Genomic DNA, 19,542 nt, shown 5'->3' with positions numbered 1-19,542 from the left:
TTTTTTTTTTTTTTTTGGTCTGAGGCTGAAGTCTTGGTTTGTCATCCTCTATATGTACAAGGAAAATCTTCATTTCCTCAACTATTTTATTATCTCCTAAAACATTTCTGATTTGTTTTATTATATCTGCCAGTGAAGACTGATCTATGCTTTTTAGTTATCATTGCTTAAAAATACAGCTGCTTTTGCTATTTTGAATTTTCCTTAATCCCTCTTCCTTTTAAAGTAAGTGGAGTTTTAATTCTTGATTGGCTTTTATAATCTCTACTGCCCTCTACTAGCAGAGATGAGAAAGCAAAACTTATTTTTTGGCTTCCAAAAAAAAATGATTCAATCTGACTAATATGCCGTTACTTATTTCTAGTTGACAAAATTCCATGGCTAACCTCAGACAGTCACCCAATGCCAGATCTGATCAGTGGCTCTGAAGCCATTTTTAAAGGCACGAACAAGGGACAGAGCAGGAAAGAGCATTATTGCCATCTCATATCACAAAACAATAAACGTCAGAACATTGAACTTAAATAGCAAATATCAAAAAGAGTGATGCTGATAATTGMGTATTTTTTGAAGTTTTCACAGAACAGCTTTGCGGTCCAGAATCATCACAGACAATACAAACATCCCCATGAAGGGACCACATTACAAGGATGTTTGTTTTAGGTCCTTTGCCGCTAGTGGAGACGAACGTGCTCTGTCAGAAAACAGTTCAGGTAAGTATCTAACATTAACAGGGCAAACCTAGGCTTAAGCGATTACTTTGAAAAGTTTCTCCAGTTAGGATGTTGCTCACAACCTGACGGTGCAAATGAGTAACAATGCTTAAATGCTGTCAGCTTGTGCTAGCAAGCTGACTTAAAAGTTAAGTATGGAAATACGACTGTCTCCCACAATAGTCTACAGATAACAAAATTCCCACGAGATGATTCTGAAATCAGAAGATCATGTTCTCATAATGGCAGCAAAATGCCASAGCAGGTAACACAAAGCTTTCCCCTGTTGTAAATGAGGACAATACACAAGACAAAACAGATGAAAGAATGTGGAAGAAGAAAAATTAAGAAGCAAGGAGACAAGTCTTTTTGAAGGGCTTATGCAGGTACACCATGTATAATTCAACACCAGTTAATAAAAAAGCAGTCATGAAAATACTGCCAACGCTGCAGGATAGAACTGACAATACTAATTTTACTTTTCTGTAAAGGCTTTTCTCTACCCTAATGCTGCAGGAAAGATGTGCTTCCCTCCACCAAAAACCTGAGTGCACATGCTGCAATGTATAAAAACTCCCAGTTCTTAGGTCACTCATATAGCAGCCATTTCACTAGAACTGAATTAGRAAACAGCAATTTTTTTCAAGTGTAACAAAGAATCTAGTCTATCTGGCCATCATCAACTGAGTTTATTACTACTCATACATTCTTTTTCTTTACACTTTCTTACCTTATATTCTGAACTGAGGGATTTAATGTTTCATCCGGAACATTACTGGTTACAGCTGCATGTCCTTCTGTGACGGACTGCAATGGCTGCATTACATGAACTGTCCGAAAAAGCTGAGTGGGATATGCTGGCTGCGTAGACTGCATTGTCCTCAAAACTTCTGAAGTCAAGCCAGGTGTCTGCTGCTGTGCAACTTCTACGTGCTCCTTGAGTTTAGCAGGCTTTGGATTTCCTGTTTTTAAAACTGTGGTAGATCCTCCCTTTGTTCCCACATTCGCAGACGCTCTAGATCTGCTTGACTGGTTTCTATTGGCCACAGGAGTTGAGAGCAAAGTTGAATCAGATGATTCAGTGCTAGGACTTGCATCTTCATCATCTATATAGACGAGATCTTTTGGCATTTCTTTAAATTGATACACTAGGCGCTGACCTTCTACTTTAGCCAGTATTCCTCTTTGGTAATAGTATCTGTTTAAAGCACACATACATCAACAAGTTACACAGTGTTTTTGCCAAAAAACACAAACAAAATCACCAAAAAAACCTAGACAACATCATAGGCAGTAACAAGGACGTGGAGGCTTAGGATTTCATTTAATATATTATGCCTAATATATTCATAGATACATAATTTTCATATTTATATATATATATACACACATACACACATAATATGAATATATACAGATATTCATATTATATACATATATATAWAAATTCATTTAAMGTATATGTCTAATTTCTTGCTTATAAAGGACTGCTCAAMTTAAATAGTATGATTTGCTCCCCAGACAACTCTTTGCTACTGGTATTTCCTGTAGCCTTTTCATTTCAACCTCAGGCATCTCTGCAGAGAAAGAGAACTCACTGACTAGGCATGTCTGCTATAAGCTAATACTCCAACTTCTCCCCAAGACACACAGTTTTATAGTTACTTAAATTCATGTTTATTCACCAWTGAGCACACATAGACCTTTTTACTACAAGAAAGGAAAAGGAACAAGACAGCACTACTATAAACTAATAGGACAATTTAAAACGGTGTTGTTGACACCAAGGTGAGGGAGAAAGGGAAATAAAGAGAAAAAAAACAGATGTTCATCCAGAGAATCAATCAGTAAGAAAGAATCTTGTGTCACTCATGTTCATGGATGTCTGCTTRTTTTGTACAATCTTTTCTGTATGTGAAATATCCCAATTTGATAGGCAAAGATACATAGTAAAATGCTTCTGAACTGCCTGTACACAAAAATTCAGAGACGCACACATAGATCCAAATTCCAAAAAMCATACTTCCCTCTGGAAACTGGATCATTTGCCACAGGTAGGGATCATTTCATTTGCTCTAACAGACCTAAATTTAGGATTGTTTGGAAAAGGGACATTCAAATTTTACACAAGCACTTGCCACACTTAGAATCTTCAGTTTCTTACTTTGTCTGTGGCTGATTTTGAAGTAGTAGTTTTTTCAAYAGCAGTGAAAATATCCAAGCCAATGTGGGAAATAATTGATTTTTGGCTTTAGGTTATTTTTAATTAGCTTATTTATTTTCCTAAAATAACTTCTCTATTTCCCAAGCTGACAAAATAATCATAGAATCAGTAAGGCTGGAAGGGACCTCCGGAGTATGTTAAACTAGTGGTCATTTAGTACTATTTTAATTTGGTTTCCTACAGAAACRACCAGCTGCTACATAGGTCAAGTTGTACCATTTAAGAATGAGCTTAGAATCATAGAATCGGTAAGGTTGGAAGGGACCCCTGGAGATCATCTAGTCCAACCTCCCTGCTCAAGCAGGGTCACCTAGAGCATGKTAGACAGGGTTGCATCCAGGCAAGTTTCTCCAGAAAAGGAGAAACAAGAACCCCCCCTTGCTGAAGCCCAGGCTTGAACCAGGGACCTTTAGATCTTCAGTCTAATGCTCTCCCAGCTTCTTTACTTTTGTTAAACAGAATTAGATGAAGCATTTAACACATGCAAACACTACRACAACAAAAATAGTGATTATTAAAACTATACGTACCTGAGAGCTCTACCCATTGTTTCATAATTCATATCAGGTTTGTTTTTGTGTTTTCCCCACAACCTGGACACAGCCTTGGAATCTACCAGTTTGAAAATGCCCTTCTCTCTTTGAGTCCATTTGATATACTTAGGACATGTAGCTTTGTCCTGGAGTAGCGCCAGCAAAAACTCCCAAAGATAAATCGTATTTCCTAAAATAAATATAAAAATATTTCAGGACACAGAAGAAGATATTATTGTATTAGCTAACTAAATTTTATTAATTTTTAGGTTATTTGCAACATTAAGAGGCTGGTATCTTTATGAATACATTCTAATACATGATTGAGAACAGCTAGTGACTGAAGGGGACGGGGAAGGTGTTTTGGTTAGGCACTTCAACCTGGGTGCCCAAATGCCATAGACATTATCCATAACAGAATAAGTCAGCCCATTCCAACCATCAATATTATATAGCATCAATCACCTGCTCGTACTCTTCCTTTATTCCTAGTCCTTCCCCAAAACACATTTAAGGAGTGAAAACTCATATAACTAATGCTTACTCCTGCTTTTTCTAACCAAGGCTTGCAGTGTCTGATGTGCTTTTGGACACTTGAAGCTGTATATAACCTTCTGAGTAATACATTGTTAGTCTGAACAAGGAAGAAAATTTCTTTTATGGAAGTATCTCCTCATACAAGCAATGATGCAAAAAAGTCAGGAAGGATGGTAAATGCAGATTTCTTCAGTTTCACAAAAATGATGCCTAGTGAATCAGAAAGTGACAGTATTTGTTAACTTCAGTTTTACTCTGCAGTTTTCTAAACTCCAGTGACCACAAATCTGAACTTTTTAAAACTAGACAAGCTGCCCTACAAATTCTTAATATTCCATCTACATTGTTACACCACTGTCCACTGCACTGAGCACTCGCTCTGAGTCGGTCAGCTCTAGCAATGGAAAAAAACATTTGCCTAGAATTTTGGAGATTACTTGCAACTACTTTTTGATGGGAGTTTGCTGAGGTATTCAGCAATGTCATCAGCACTGAGAGTAYAAAATACTAACAGTTCCTTCAGAAGGTGGAAATGTGAAGAGAGAACATCTCCAGAGAAAAAAACGCTGGCTTTGCAACAAACGCCTTCCAGTCTACATAGAAATATCAGACTGTTTGCCTTCGGACACCCTAAAGGAAAAGGTTAGGCTGTGTAGGTAGGACACAATGTCAGTCAGGAATAAGGGCATTCCCAGCCACTTATCAGCTAATCTAGGGTGCTTTTTTTGTAGGTTAGACTAAAAATGCTTAATTGTATCCTCACAGTTCTAAAAACTTGTCACTGTTTAGCCACTGAAAATCACTGTGAAAAGGACTGCCTGCAAAAACACYGTTTTTACTCACAAAGTTTTTAACCTCTGGTGAATCACAGCAGAAGCAGCAGTAAACATAAAATTCAATTTTCTCCATTTATGCATTGTATAAAACAATTAAATTGAAAACACGGTATTTTAGAAYATATGTTCTCCCTCACGTAATGCTATGAAAAGAGAGAGACAGGCAACTCATACAACCTCTCAGATGCTTCAGTATCATGAACGATTATATTAACATCCCTTCTGCTTYAATTCCATGTTCCTCAAAAGGCTAAACAAACATTTTTGCAGTAGCTTTTTCGTAACAGCAGTGGTTTCAAGCAACAGGTACCTTTTTAATTCCTTCTGAATTCATAATTTTGTAATAATGGACAAATATGAAATATTATTGTGTATTCCTTGTTTTCATCAATTGAAACATCCTGTCTTTTAACTGTGGCTAGCTATTTTGATATGTTCCATTATTTCATTCAAGTATTACTTAGGGGTTCCTCTGACATCAGCTTTTCTTTCACTTTGACTTAAAAATCAAGTTTTTATTGGAAAAAAAATTATTAACAATACATACTCCAAACTTCCAACAGTAACTTCTTAAACATTTTTTCCTCTTATTGCAGAAAATCACTCTTAGAAAGAAAAAATCCWTATTAATTTGTTAATGCAGCAATTTTGTTGATTGCAAGACACTTATGCCAACTTCTGGGTTTGTTTCTGCACATCTCCAGGCAAGTACTACACAGCATGCAAGCAGTTTAGGTGACAAAAGCACATCAGCACCGAGGCATGTGCATAGCACACTTGCGGTGACACAGAAGTGGCTCSTCTCCAGCCCTTGCTGGAGCCCCTGCAGAACTCCGTGGGAGCCAGAGTGCACTGCTTGTGCACCAGCATGAGTGCTAGACCCAACAGCAAAGCAACCAATTTGCTGACAAAACTGGCAAGCACTACTGAATAGCTCAGTCTGCAGAAAATTATTTATAATGTCAGTTATGTGATATTTGCCTTTTTTTTTTTTAATACAGGAAGAATGAAGAAACTATCAAGGATCTCAGCTGCTTAAGTTTTCTAGCTGCTTTACAACATTCCCTAAAAATTAAGGGCCTGGCATTTCCTGCTGCCCAGCTGGCCACCTTGATTATCTCCTCATCCAGAATCAGACATAGACAGATGAAAAATGTTTTCAATTACTGGCTGTCAAAATAACCACACCCCCAAAAGCCCTAATACAATGCAAAGCACTCCCCAAGACTTCACTTGAAACACAGCAGCCTCTAGGAGTTGAAGATTTTCCAAAAACCTTTGCAATTAAAATGACAAATGTGTTATTCCTCCTAGTAATTGACCATCTCAAAGAGAACTCTTGCACAAACTTTTTCCTTGCTTTAGGAGGAGGTGGTAACCACATCTAAGCATAAGATCTATTTTTACATCACGAGAAAGCTAGTAGTCTTTTCTTTCCAAAGGTTACTCAGAAACAATATTCTTTTAAAAACCTCTGAAGACAACTATTTGACTTACCCTTTCCATCTTTGTTTTTCTTTTTCACAGATATGTTAGGAGTTGTAGTAGGGGACTCGGGACGAGAAGGTTTTGGCTTCTTCCCTGAAAAAGACATCAGTATAAAGAAATAAAAAGAGCAAGAACTTAAAAAAAGGAAGAGATTTGTTTCCTCAATTCAAGGAGGATTTAATTAATACAAATTTAAGAACTCTGTTCTGTGCTAAGCTTTTCAATTTCTACAACAGTRTTGGGCTTCCTATGATTTTAATGCACTTTCATTAAAGGTTATGCTCACTTGTCCAAAGTCTGTGTACCTTGGAAATTTGTGTGGCTTTTTAGGTACCTTTAACAGTGCATAATATAGAAAAGCTGAGAAGAGTAAACCATTAACAAAAAAAGCTAGATAAAGTGCAGAGCATTATCTAATTTAGTCATCACCAAAATGGACTTAGGGATAAAACAGGATTCTCTGGTTGTTTAAAGGACAGAAATTCCCCACTGAKAGTAGCAAGTTATACTGCTATGTGAAGAAAACATTTTTCAATCTACTTTCTTTCACTTTTATCAAGAGTACAGGAGGTATGGAAAAGAAAATAGCATTTTTTTTTAATTTAATCCAGTAGAATTAGTAACAGGCTCTGAAAAAACCTTTACAGGCAGAAATGCAGTGGCTGTATCTAGTGAGGAAAAATGAACAAAAGAAGAGTTACAACTGCTGAAAAGAATGAAAAGCATTCATTTGAAAATGATGAGAAATCAACTATCTAAACACAAGTAGAATTAAAAAATGTAAGTCATGTTGAAGCATTTTTCAGTCTAAAGCTCTGAACCTATTCCTTTATTAATTCTCAGTCACTTTAATGTCAGCTTTTACAGGTATTGTAATTAGTCAGAAACCTTCAGAACTTAACTTGAGACAAATATTTCTCTTACCAAAGGCCTCTTATTCCTCCTGCAGTGAGCCATTAATTCATTGAAAATACATAGATTATTCATATATTGCCTCTCTCTTTTGAGAAGCAGAATAGACCAAACAGACATASGACTCAGAAACGTACTTCTAGTCCAAGCATTCCAATGTCATAATGAAAGATCTAAAGAAAAGCACTTTTCTTTTTTATTGCTTTTCCAAAGAATTTACATTAAACAGAGGCAAGACCAAGAGTACCTGTGTAGAATCCCATGTACAATGATGTTCCATTTCTAGTTTTGTTTGTAGGCTGCCTTAATACTATTATCAAGTAACTGAACAGCTCTATTGCAGAGTGAGAAATCATATAAAACTCTGAATAAAAATGTTCAATGCCAGACAGTGGTGCCTGCTTTGTTATAGACTTCCAAGTGTCTTCTGAGTGGTGATAAGAAAGACCGGCTTAAGCACTCACCTTCTGACATTAACAGTCTCGCTACGTTTACTTTTGCATGCATTTCTTTCTTCCCTTCTCTCACTCTCTCCCCTCTGTTTTTCTCTCTCTTTTTCCCCCCCTCTCTGTCCCTCTCTCTCCCTCCTTCCCCATTCCTGTTTCTCAAAAAAAAAAAAAAAAAAAAAACTTAGAAAAACACTAATTGAGGTAGTGGCAGTGAAGGAAATCTAGGAATACCTGGAGTCCACTAATTTAATTTCTCCTCTTGGACAGGATTCATATCTGAGGATAGAACATAAAGCTTAGCCATTGCCTTGGCCAACGTCTTCCTCAATCCGAGTAAAGATGGGAGGATGAGAATCCTACAATACTGCTTGTGTCACATACGACCATATGAAAAGATTAAGTACTTTAGATTAAACGTACTGGAGTACATTTTTAGCAGTCTCCCCTTCTACTGAAAATTACGTGTTGCAAAAACATCTGAGATCCCCAGTAGAGCTTGACGAAGTCACTGTTGCACACACCAGCCTCTGTTGTACAAGAAGTTCCACACAGTAGCTTTGGTAAGTGCTCTTCCCCCTTACAGCTGTGTCATCGGAAGACTGCTGGGCGTTCACCTTGTTTCGCCTTCTGTACAGCATGGAGATGCACTCCATTAGGCACTGGGGAGGTGCAGGCTGCAGTGGTCTTGGTGCACTGACAGTACYAGCTCCACATTATACCAGAATAGGGCAAAACAGTAATTAATTGCCCAATTTCCAAAGGAGACCAAGTCTTAAATGAAAATGAAATGGATTAGGGTTCAACTAAGTCACAGCTGAACTGCTGCTGGTCAGCCTGAGGAAACAGAAGTACTGTTCACACAAATTTAGGCACTTCCAATAACTAGACTACTAAAAATACTAGACTACTAAAGAGAAATGCAAGTGCTGTAACAACTCTAGGTTCACTTACTTCAACCCAGTCTGCAGCAACACGTCCCATTTGGACAGTGCTCTACCACAAACTTTAACTCACCGAAAGTCAAAACTGGTGAAGAAAGAATTCGTTTAGAGAAAAGTGTTGATGCTACTGCAATATAGCGAGGCCAGAGATGTTTAAGATGATATTTTTAAACCACATTGTAAGCTATATAATCCAGACACTGTCTGATACCATCAAAATTGCAGTCAACAAAGAAACACAAGGTTATGTTTCCTTTGTTTAAAAGAAGGTATTTTCTGAAAGCACATTATGCTTTAGCACGCTTCCTCTTTTGGTTTAACAGAGCATGAATTTGTTACCTTTCAAAGTGCATTACTGATTTCCTTTTTAGGAGAGAACTTTACAAAGAGGAAGGATAAAGTCTGTGCTTGAGCAAAGCTTATGTAGGGCTACTGTGATTTTATACAGCTGACCGGTATTTCCATTTTTCTATTTTAATGGAAAGGTATGGAGAGGATAAAAAGACCTTACCATCCAAAACTGAGAGGAAAGGGGGAGAAATCAAAACAAGCTAGCAGGTTAGGTTGCAAACAGCCAGATGTGTGGCAGGAACACACTACACATTACTATAGGCTGCCACTAGTTGTTTGGCTACTAAGAGCTTTCATGGTTTTATGAGACAACTGAATAAGCATATGAAAGAGAAATCAATGGGCTCCTGAACACAGAAATACCACTTCTGGCCCAGGGAGCCCCTAAGCCACAAATCACTGGGGCCCTGGAGTAGATTCTGGAGAAATGTTGCCACATGCCTGTCCTGTTTCTGCAGTCGTCCTCCCCACAGCATCTGCTTTTGGCTGTTTTCACTAGGCCAACACATACTGGGAAGACTGACCTTTAATCTGACACAGCAGAGAGATACCCTTTTGCTGCAGGGTGTTCTCCAGAGGTGAATCTCCAGGAGACAAAGTTTTGTTCGTAAGAACATCCCAAAGAGAGATCAGAAAATGTATAGCATAGGCTGAACTATGCCAGCAAGCACAGGAGAAGGGAAGAAGCACTAGTTACACAGTCTCCTGAAAGCTCTTTGCCTTGCCACGTAACTGGCCAAAATACGGGAAACAGATAGCACAAACACAAACAAAAAAGTCATCCTGAAGTGCACTACAAAATTAATAACATTTTGCATTAACTGCAAACACAAATGCCTTAAAAATGTCTTAAAAATCTCTGCATATTTTGAAATGGCACTTCAGCATTCTTCAGACCATTGACCTCAATTTCATTAAAAACTGGTCGTTAATGAAACAGTAAGGTGATGCATCTGTTTTAGCACTTTCTCTAAGTCTAAAACAAACACATTTGCTGTGGAACAACTGATTTCCTAACCTASAGCAAGGGAGGAGGAAGGAGTGGGAGTCAGCAAAAGCACATCAGAAAAGARGGCATGAAAGCACCAAGCGAAGCAGAGGTTAAACCTCTGGCAGACAGAGGCTCCTTGTTTTGACCCACATAGCAGCCAACATTAAGGAGAAGGGGGAAAAAAAAGAAAAAGAAAAAAAAAAAAGTTAAAATCCTCTTAGGCTCAGTTATCTTGTGGTACTGCACAAGGCAGGTTGGTTTCGCCAGCAGCGTTCTCAGAGCAGCTGCCAGTAAAACTCTCCTCCACAGCAGCTTCAGTTCAGCTTTTACGGGAATCAGTTCCTGATCCACACCCTTCCCTCTCAGATCTTGTGACACACACGCAGTTAAGGAAGCCTCCATTAGATTTTCACAGGTCTGCACGCTATCTTTCACAGATAACTATTCCCAAAATTTAGGAGTTGGATGGTTTCACTATGAGCAAAAAACGCAGTCTCTTTCAGCAGAGTATGACGGAGTAGTAGAAACTCTGTCCTGGAAGTGATTTTTCCCCAGGGAACCCCCATGAATGTTCAGATTCAACCCTAGGATTAGCTCTGCAAACTCAACTCTTTTTTTTTACTTTACTTTTCTTGTTTGTTTGWTTTTTGTTTTTATTTRCTGTAACAGCACCCTACTTCTGGCTGCATTCTATGCCATTTCCAATGAAAACATCAACCTCGGGACTGCTGAAGGGGTCCACACTGAAGTAGGGTAAGAAAACAGGAAAAAAATGGAACATTACTCATAGGGCAGGGCCTCAGCCCACTAGGTAAATGTTATCTACTGCAAATAGGACTAACACTTCAATAAAAAGTGTGGAGCCATTAAAAAAAAAAGAGAGAGAGAGAGAGGTTAAGCAATCACATTCAGATTCTCAAAAATAAAAGGCAAAAATTCCCTTTCTTCCCATATTCCTAAGGGAGCAAATATTTATAGTTGAAGCTAAACAGATGCTAATGAGAATACTTCACAACAACACAATCACAACAACAAAAGCTCTATAGCTTGTAAGGCAATTCTGCTCTGAAGAAGAAACTATAAATAGGACAAAGCAGAGATCCATGTTTCCTGTGAGATAAGCAGTCACTGCTACCTCTCCAACATCATTAGTATCTGAGCAACTGTGCTCACACTACCAGTAAGAAAATGCTTTCTCTGTACTTCTAGCTGAGCCTGCTTTTGATTCATCACCCATGACGACTGTAAATACTCATAAAGAGAAACAAGTAGGCCACCAAATGCTATCTTACTCCACACCTCTGTTCTTTAAGAGCATCTTACCTTTCTTTTTCTTTGGCTGCTCATATTCTGGAGTCTCTGGCGACTCAGCATAGGGATCTGGGGCTTGATGAACCTCCACCACCTCAGGGATCCCATCAAGTGTGACTGATACGTGCGTAATAGGCGCCACCATATCTTCCTCTTCAGTTGCACCAAACATGGTTGCTTAAAAGAAAAGGCATAATGTAAATATTTTTGCACAGCTGTAAGGTCTTTAAAAAGCTATTTTCACAGGAAAGGTTTAAAAATAAAATTAAATAAAACTAGGATATTTGAGGCCTTCATGGGAAAGGAGGCCAATCYGTAATATTTTACACAAGCAGATGCCATATATGGAATAATTTAATCACACAACCCACTCCTCATAAAAACAAAACTATGATATGACAGTATGTTTTTGTTCACATTTGATACAATCTGCAGAAGTAAGCATATTTTCCTTTAGTTTGCCAGCGTAAACAGGCTCATCCCCTAACAGCCAGACAAAACACAGAAGTCTGAACAACCTCATTTTATTCACACCTTCTCTCTATGATTTTTGATTCTTTCCTTACCCACTATTGTCCAACACAGGGATCAACATGTTCTCATAGTAATGCAATCCTTCACCACTGGACTTCTGATAGCGAAACTACTTATGTAAAGTCGATCTAAAAGTAAAATATTCTTAGGCCTTCCACGCAGCCATGCTACACTGAATCCCTTCTCATTTCACAAATAAAGAAGGTAAATACAGATTGGATTTACCTCCACTAAAACAAACAAACAAACAAATTTACTTATTCTTTTTTCATCCAGCATAGGACCAGGGGAGTCCATATTGAGAAGTGCTTCAGCAGCCTCAATCGTTTCCATCGTTTCATCTCCGTTATGACAAGATGCTTCAACTGAAAGCAAGAGAAAATTCTTAATTCTTAACCACTATAAACTGGAATTAAAGCTTTACATGATGCTTACCCCAGATTCATTTCTATGAAAAGGGTGGCACTGACATTTTTCTACTAGATGGGCAAGAGAGGGTATCTGGGGAGAAAATGCACACTGGAATCATTTCATACATTTAAAGCACTGCCCTTTTAAGACAATACATACAAAAGAATAAAAACAATCATTTTCTCTCTCATCTTCCTCACTAGCACCTCCATTTGCCGATCAAGTACATGGAGTAAAACACAACATCCTTAAGGCCTGAGGAATGGTACTACCTCAACCGATATTCCAGACAGTGTCCTTAAAAACAAAACCAACCAACCAAACAAAAAACCTGCTAATTTCTTTCTTTCAGTGGTCCAAAGGAAATAAATTCCTAAATTAAAAGATGCTCACCAAAAATAGCCTGTCATTCAGCCTGGAGGACTGATATTATAGTCTACTACTTTTATCAGAGAGCACATTATTTAAAAATATAACTGAATTCCAAATCATTCGTATCCTTTGAGATTAYAAGTAGGACTAACACAGCACACTCCCGGAACAGATTGGGAAGCAAATCCAAAACATGAAAGCCAATACAAAGGGCTGACAAACCTGTTACAAATTTGGACTAACAGACAATTCCTGAATGAAGGAGCATCTCATCTGAGATTTTTTTTTCCCAGAATAATTGTGACATGAAGTACAAATTCTGTATTAGTTCCACTAACTGGTACCATACACCTTTAAAATTGTTTAAAACRTTCTTTTAGAAGTTACTGTGTATTATATGGAAATGTAGAAGGCTGGCTTTATCCTTTGCCACAAATTTGAACCTGTGTTAGAATAATTCCAGTGTATTTATCAGAGTGGTACGAAGGTCTGCTTTAGGATTCTTTTCTCTGGGACACAAACAAACTTTAGCTATTTTCTCAGTTCTGCAGTAAAGCTGCTTCACACCCTTTCTCTCTCCTTAGCTTTAAGGAATTTTGGGTGGAGCAGTCACGAAAAAAAAGAAAAAGAGACAGACTCACTGACACAGCAGGCCAAAACACACCGTAAAACACTACACAGTGATCTCAGGAATGTTTTTTTCTTCACATAAAAGCAGCAGGCTTATGCCAAAAGTAGAACTTTTATATCTTTTCTTAAATCGTAGAAGCAAAAAATCACCCTACCCACTAGCACTAAACAACCATGTAATTAAAAAAAGAAAGAAGAAAGAAAGAAAAATATCCAGTTCCACCCCAAAGGTGTACAGCATAAGCAATCATATCATCAGGTGAGGACAAAGATGGGTGCAGACATTCCTGCGTCAGCTCCACCTTTTCCACCTTGCTGTGATTTAAAGGCAGCATACGGCTGAGTAACTCAGGAGTGGCCTCCTTACTGGCCTGCCAGACTTTTTCTGTAACTTCATACTACCATGCTCCAAGCTTCAGAAGCTTGTACCAATACAGAATAAAGTAGACATGGGCACCAGGAACCTCTGGCCAGCACAGAGATTGCCCTGGTGTTGATCCCAGCTTTACTGCTGGCTCTACAGGCCACCCTCTACCCCATGTCTTGCTGAAACACTGAACCAGTTTGGGACCTGCACTTCCCAGCTGACATCCCAAAACAAGTTTAGCAATAAGAAGCACAGAGCTGAGGAGGTGAACTGTGTGATGAGAGACAAGGGGAGGTAGTGAATGTGGACTAAGGTCCTAGTTTGGAAAGGCATGAAGGGAGATTTTGTAGCAAACTGYGGCAGTAAAACATTGTGAATATTGTCATGAGGCTTGGAGGGTCAGGAGCTCAGCCATAGAGCATCTGTGACTGCAAGCACCTAAAAGCATCCTTAGTTAATGATGGAYTAGTTCAGGAGGAGACTGCACACAAGTGAAGGCCATATAGTTTGTGGGCATGCCCACACTCGGGCCAGCAAYGCTGACTTAATCACTTCTGGTTCCATTTTTAAGTTTTGCTTGGATGTGAATTTTCCATATTATCTACCAACATAATGAAGACCACAATAGCRACATCATGCTAAATATAGGAATCCTGCACTGCAAAAGCAGCTTTCATCTGTGATGCTCTTTGCCCAGACTCTGAACTGGAAAGAGCTAGATGGCTTTTTACAGCCTAAACTTTCTGTGGCCATGGACAGCAGAGGTTCAGTAGAGATAGGGCACTTTGCACTCTGTAATCATCTCCCGTGGTGTCTTAAAATCCACACCCTTCCCCAACTCCCAGGGTCACAGCTGTGGCTAGGCAACGTCTGATGCAGCTCTGGGGTGACACTGGTGCCAGCACTCAGTGGAGTGATGGGTCTGGGCTGTTTTCTGCTGTCACATTCAATTTAAGACCCACATTGGCCTTCCCAGGTTCTGCTTATTGTGGAAGGGAAAGAGGGAGGGCCTGAGGGAGGAGCAGTTGTTTGCTCTTTCCCTGGAGATATCTCTACCAGGAACAACCAGTCACRCTGGCTTACATGCGCTGAGATTACAGCGATTGGAGTCAATTCTTCACTCTGAATAATGGCATGCCACGCAGAAGTTTCCAACCTTAGGCTGGTGTGACATGATGCAGCTAAAAATGAATCATGAATGTCTGAGACAAAGAAAAGGARCGTAAACTAATAACTATGATATCAGTAACAAACACAGAAATTAATATAATTTGGTGCTCAAGAAAACAGTAAGGAATAACAGCTATAGGTGTTATCYATCCAAGTTATAGGTGTTACCTATCTGTCCACAGACATCGAATGAGTTTCCTAACGAAATTTCTTCCCCTACTAATACCCTTTATGTATCTTCTTAAGAGATGGCTTCACAAGATGGTTTGAGCAAAATTAATAGTTTGCTGCTGCTGAAAAAATAGTTTTTGTTTTTGTTGGGTTTGCAAGTTGAATTAAAAGAGCTTACAAGTTAACACAAGCAAGCTGTGGGTAGCACACAATAGATTAAACACTACCTCTCCTACTAGCAGCAAGATGATGATTTGCATTACTCATAGCTTGAGATAGTACTTGGGGACAACCCACCCAAAAAACAAAGGCAAATAGGTATCTCTGTTACTTCAGTCTCTCCTCCTATTGCTAGTGGATATTCCAGTTACTGTCAATTTTGAGATGATCACAAATTAAAGAAGAATTAGGATTAAACTATTTTTTACACTTTGGTGAAGCCACAGCTGGAAAAATAGTTTTTTTTTTATTTTTATTTATTTTATTCAGTCTCAGAGGAGCATCCGATTTCAAATGGTACCTGAAGTAGGTGAAAAAAAACACTTCAGAAAAAACAATAAGCACAAGTGCATTTTTCCCAGGGTACTCTAAAAGTTCTTGTTTACCTAAGCAAAATTGTATTAAGCCACAGATTTGAAACTCTGCACAGTAATAAAAACTTGGTTGTTGTAAATCCATGTTTGCTATGAATAAGTGCCCTCAGCACAAGGCCTGCCCAAACAACACTTTCTGCTCTTYCCACCTGCTAGAGAAATAAGCTATTCATCAAACTAGAAGTTCCTTCCCCCAGTCCAATTTCCAACTTTCTGTAGTCCTGTTTAATGTATTTTTGAAAGCCTTGCATCTTTGTACTCAAGCAGGCATCTAGCGCTGAGGCCACCTGCATACCCACCGTTTGGTTGTACCCAAAGGCGCAGCGTGCCACCCTCTGCAAGCCTGTCCCAGCCCATCTGGCTCCTGCCTCCTGGCATTTGCCTGGCAGCAACAGGCTTTGGAGAGCAGACAATGAGAGTCCTTGTCCAGGCTAAGATAAGGGCTGTGTTAGTCACAGCTGTATTTAAATTCAACGCTGACTTTACTGTAGACAGAAAGAGGGACCACAGTGTCTCAAAACAGTATTATGAGAAACATGAAACTGCTGGAAGTAGGAAGAGAACCGTCAAAATACAGACTGAGCTCTTTTTTCAGAATAACTGGCTGTATGATTTAAGTGACTGCTTTTTAATATAAACTCTGACATGATTGTTAACTAAAACTGGAAAACCAAGTCCTCATTTAAGAACAAATGAATTTCAGGAGACCTGTACATCACAGTTTTTCTTTTTTAAATAAAACTTTGTAATGTATAAGCAAAGTTATGTCATTGGGGAGCTATGACAGAAAAACATTGATGGTTTTTAAACAGACACTTTGTGCAGCAGCTAATAATTGCCTGACAAAGTAACTGAAACTTCCCCCCCACACACATACACAATTGGCATCTTGCCAATTAAAAAATCCTCCTGGATTAGCACAATGAAATTCTGTTTCCAACTAAATATGCCCTTGAATTTTTTTAGCACCATTAATGATTACTGAATATGCTGGGTTTGTGTTGGGATTATASCACCGGACAACTCTTTCCCTTCTTTCGCTCACCTGAAGAGTTTGGCTTGTGCCGTGAGTGCAAGAGGTTCACCAAGTACACACACTAAATGCTACTGAACTTGGAAAGACCATACAATAACTTCTGAATTGGTTATTAAGCTTTATTATTAAACTCTGAGAATCTACATTTATGAGTTCTGGATTCACAGACTAGGGCGCACTGAAACTAAGTGCAAATTTCTGTCCCTCCTCCCTCACAGGCATATACTTGCTCAGTGCAGACCTATAACCAGTTCCATCAAATCAAGGCCAGGATAGGTGAGTGGCCRAGTGACAGCTATAAGATGGCATATGGTTTGATTACTTACTAAATTAAACATGCCAACACTGACAAAACTAATAAATAAATAAATAAATAAAAAGTTATCAGGAAGTTTCATAATCYGATTAGTCCCTCTTCCTATACATATTATTACCTTATTAATGAAATTAATTATAGTTAAGCATAGCAAATTGTGCCATCTGACAAGTTGGCTAGAAGTTTGTTCTACACAAAACATCATCCCATGTTCTTTCTGGAGAAAAATTCAATATTCCTACTAGAAATAAAACTGAATTTAAAAAGTCAAATGTTAAAAATTTCTGTCTTAATCTTTTACTACGTGACAGTTAATCATYTAAAGTCACATTAGATTGGCAACAAACTGACCATACAAGTTGCTATCACAATTTTGTCAGTGGAAAAGAGCTTTTAAAGAGGAGAGTGATACAACAAGTCCGCCTATTAATTATAAAAAAAAATTACAGTGTGAGCACTGACATAACTAAAAGGCTGGTTGTTAGACACCTTYCAGCAGGACTTCAAGTAAAAAAGATGGTGTTCTTACAGGTTTCTGCAGGTCATAATTTATAGTACAGGTAAGTAAGTCACTGATGTGTAATAACTGTGTTTTCGAGGGCTTACGCTACATCCTGCAGACAGAAAAACCTAMCAGAGTCCATAATTCTGCAGAGAGATCATCAGAAACTAACTYCTTTTATTTCAGTGGAATCATTGCTGATTTACCAAGTTTAGGAGAAAAGAGAAACTTAATGTATGACAAAGGCATAAAACATAAAACTGAAAAACATATGGCTTAAAAAAAAAGACTTAAGAATTTTAAGCAACCACTTCTCAGGAATGTCTAGTCATAAATAATGGTATTTTCAGTTTCAYTGTGTTACGAGCCTCAGTTTAATGAATATTTTGAAGTGGAATTAGTGCAGTCTTTACGACGTCTGATGCTCTCTCAAAAGCATAATGTAAAAGTGACTGAAAAGATCAAGAAAAACAAAACAAAACAATGCAGTGTTGACAATACACAACTAACATCAAGAAGGGAACTTCAAAGAAAAGAAAAGACAACTCAGAAACAGGGTAGGTGGAAAATACTAATGGTGATTAGCCACATTTCACAGGCAGCCTACTGCAAACTGTATTTGAATATGGCCTTTCCTCTGCAACCTTACTCTGCCTAACTGGGCTTAGCACCCAACACACGAAGACACACACACAGACTCTCCCTCTCTCCTGTAAAAGCCCCTGGAAGAAGGCATCATCCTTAGGCTCCTCGCCTCCCTGACTGGTGCCACGCAGGACAAGCACCAGCTACCGGYGCTGGTCTCTTCGCAGTTCAGGGTAACCCCATACTGCAAAACGGGCCGCTGTATTTCCACTAGGCCATGGAAAGCCATGGTTTGCACAGTAGCTAGCATCTTGCAGAGTGAGAAACAGATAATTAGTTAACGTCTTCTTGAAAACGATAATCTCTGCAAAGCTGCCATTCAGGTTTTCTAAGGACTTTGACTTTAAAGAAAAACAGATTGCTTGAACTACGATGGATGATGTTAACAATACAGCACTTGTCTGCCTCCAAAGTATCCCACAAGCTCTTGGATACCACCACTTACAAGGATTACATTTTTTTCAGTCTCTGGCAGCACTAGAGTTTGGCAATTCACAAACACTTATCATGTGACCATTTATGCTAGCAGAGTATTCATAGAAGTGGAGTTTCACAATTACTCATGCAAAATTAAATTCATATACAATATACTACAGTGAATATGGATTCATAAAAACTATCAAGTATGAAAAAGTCACAGTGCCACATTAAGTGGTGCTTAAGTAAAATGTTGAAGAAATGCCAGTTATAGTGTGAATAATTAGTGTGAATAGCAAGTGAATAGTTGGCAAGAAGTCTCAACTTGTAATAATGTTTAAGTATGTARAACCTTCTTGAATAATCAGCTAACTTATTTGTACAGTCACAATCTGTTGATAATTCATAACTAAAAAAAGGTGCCATATTTACCAGATAAAGCCATTTGCTGAGAACAGCTCATGTCAATTTACTACTCTGTGAATTGTACCTCACATCAAGTTTTGTAAGGTTTTGTTTTGCTTTGGTGGTAAAAGATTATATCAGAATATGCCTTTGGAAATAACGTCAAAACCATGATTGAAACGAGTAAACAGGCTCTTTTATTGCAATCYTCCAACCCTGGAGACAGTGGCAGGTGTGAAACCTAACTGCTGAAAAAAGACACATTAATATATCCTAATTCTGTAAAATATCCACCTTACTGTTGGAGCGATGCTGTGAGAAAAACCCTGTTGCCCCTGTTTTGGGACAACATTACCTTTCAGACATATTCTGAAAAAACACTTCACGTGATTAAGACATTCAATGTTTTTCTGAAAAAATTTGACATATCTTTGTTAAAAATAAATTTTCCTCTTCAGATTTTTTTTCCTCTTTTGGATTAGCTTTTCTAATAATTTATGTAGAACATCTGTATTTTCAAGGTTAATTGTTATTAGTTAAGGGCAAAAGTCTTTTTGATACTTTGAGCAGAACTCCATTTTGTCGCTATTGATGGCTGATAAGATGAGCAGTTTGGATTGCAAGTCCTCTGTGGTAATGGTATTAATGCTTTTTTTTTTTCTGTCTTGTACAGAATTAACAGCATTC

The 19,542-nt window shown here is 38.3% G+C and overlaps 1 protein-coding gene across 4 annotated transcripts in view; it reads right to left on the bottom strand.

Moving 5' to 3' along the window:
- ELF1 (E74 like ETS transcription factor 1) overlaps positions 1-19,542 on the bottom strand; it is a 92,107-nt gene that overhangs the window by 11,471 nt on the left and 61,094 nt on the right. For 3 of the 4 annotated variants that reach the window (XM_085309477.1, XM_085309475.1, XM_085309476.1), the window contains 5 exons: positions 12,078-12,185; positions 11,299-11,463; positions 6,341-6,424; positions 3,468-3,660; positions 1,444-1,911 (listed from right to left, as the gene is read on the bottom strand). In XM_085309477.1, coding sequence (XP_085165603.1) covers positions 1,444-1,911; positions 3,468-3,660; positions 6,341-6,424; positions 11,299-11,463; positions 12,078-12,185 — 1,018 coding nt within the window. The remainder of the gene's footprint in view (positions 1-1,443; positions 1,912-3,467; positions 3,661-6,340; positions 6,425-11,298; positions 11,464-12,077; positions 12,186-19,542) is intronic. The other variant, XM_085309478.1, reaches the window with a different exon arrangement.

Source organism: Rhea americana, unplaced genomic scaffold, assembly GCF_003343005.1.
Source record: "Rhea americana isolate MKP2758 unplaced genomic scaffold, rheAme1 scaffold_3, whole genome shotgun sequence".
Lineage (NCBI taxonomy): Eukaryota > Metazoa > Chordata > Aves > Rheiformes > Rheidae > Rhea > Rhea americana.
The sequence above is the reverse complement of the archived record's forward strand: the minus strand, read 5'-3'. Positions and strand labels throughout refer to the sequence as shown.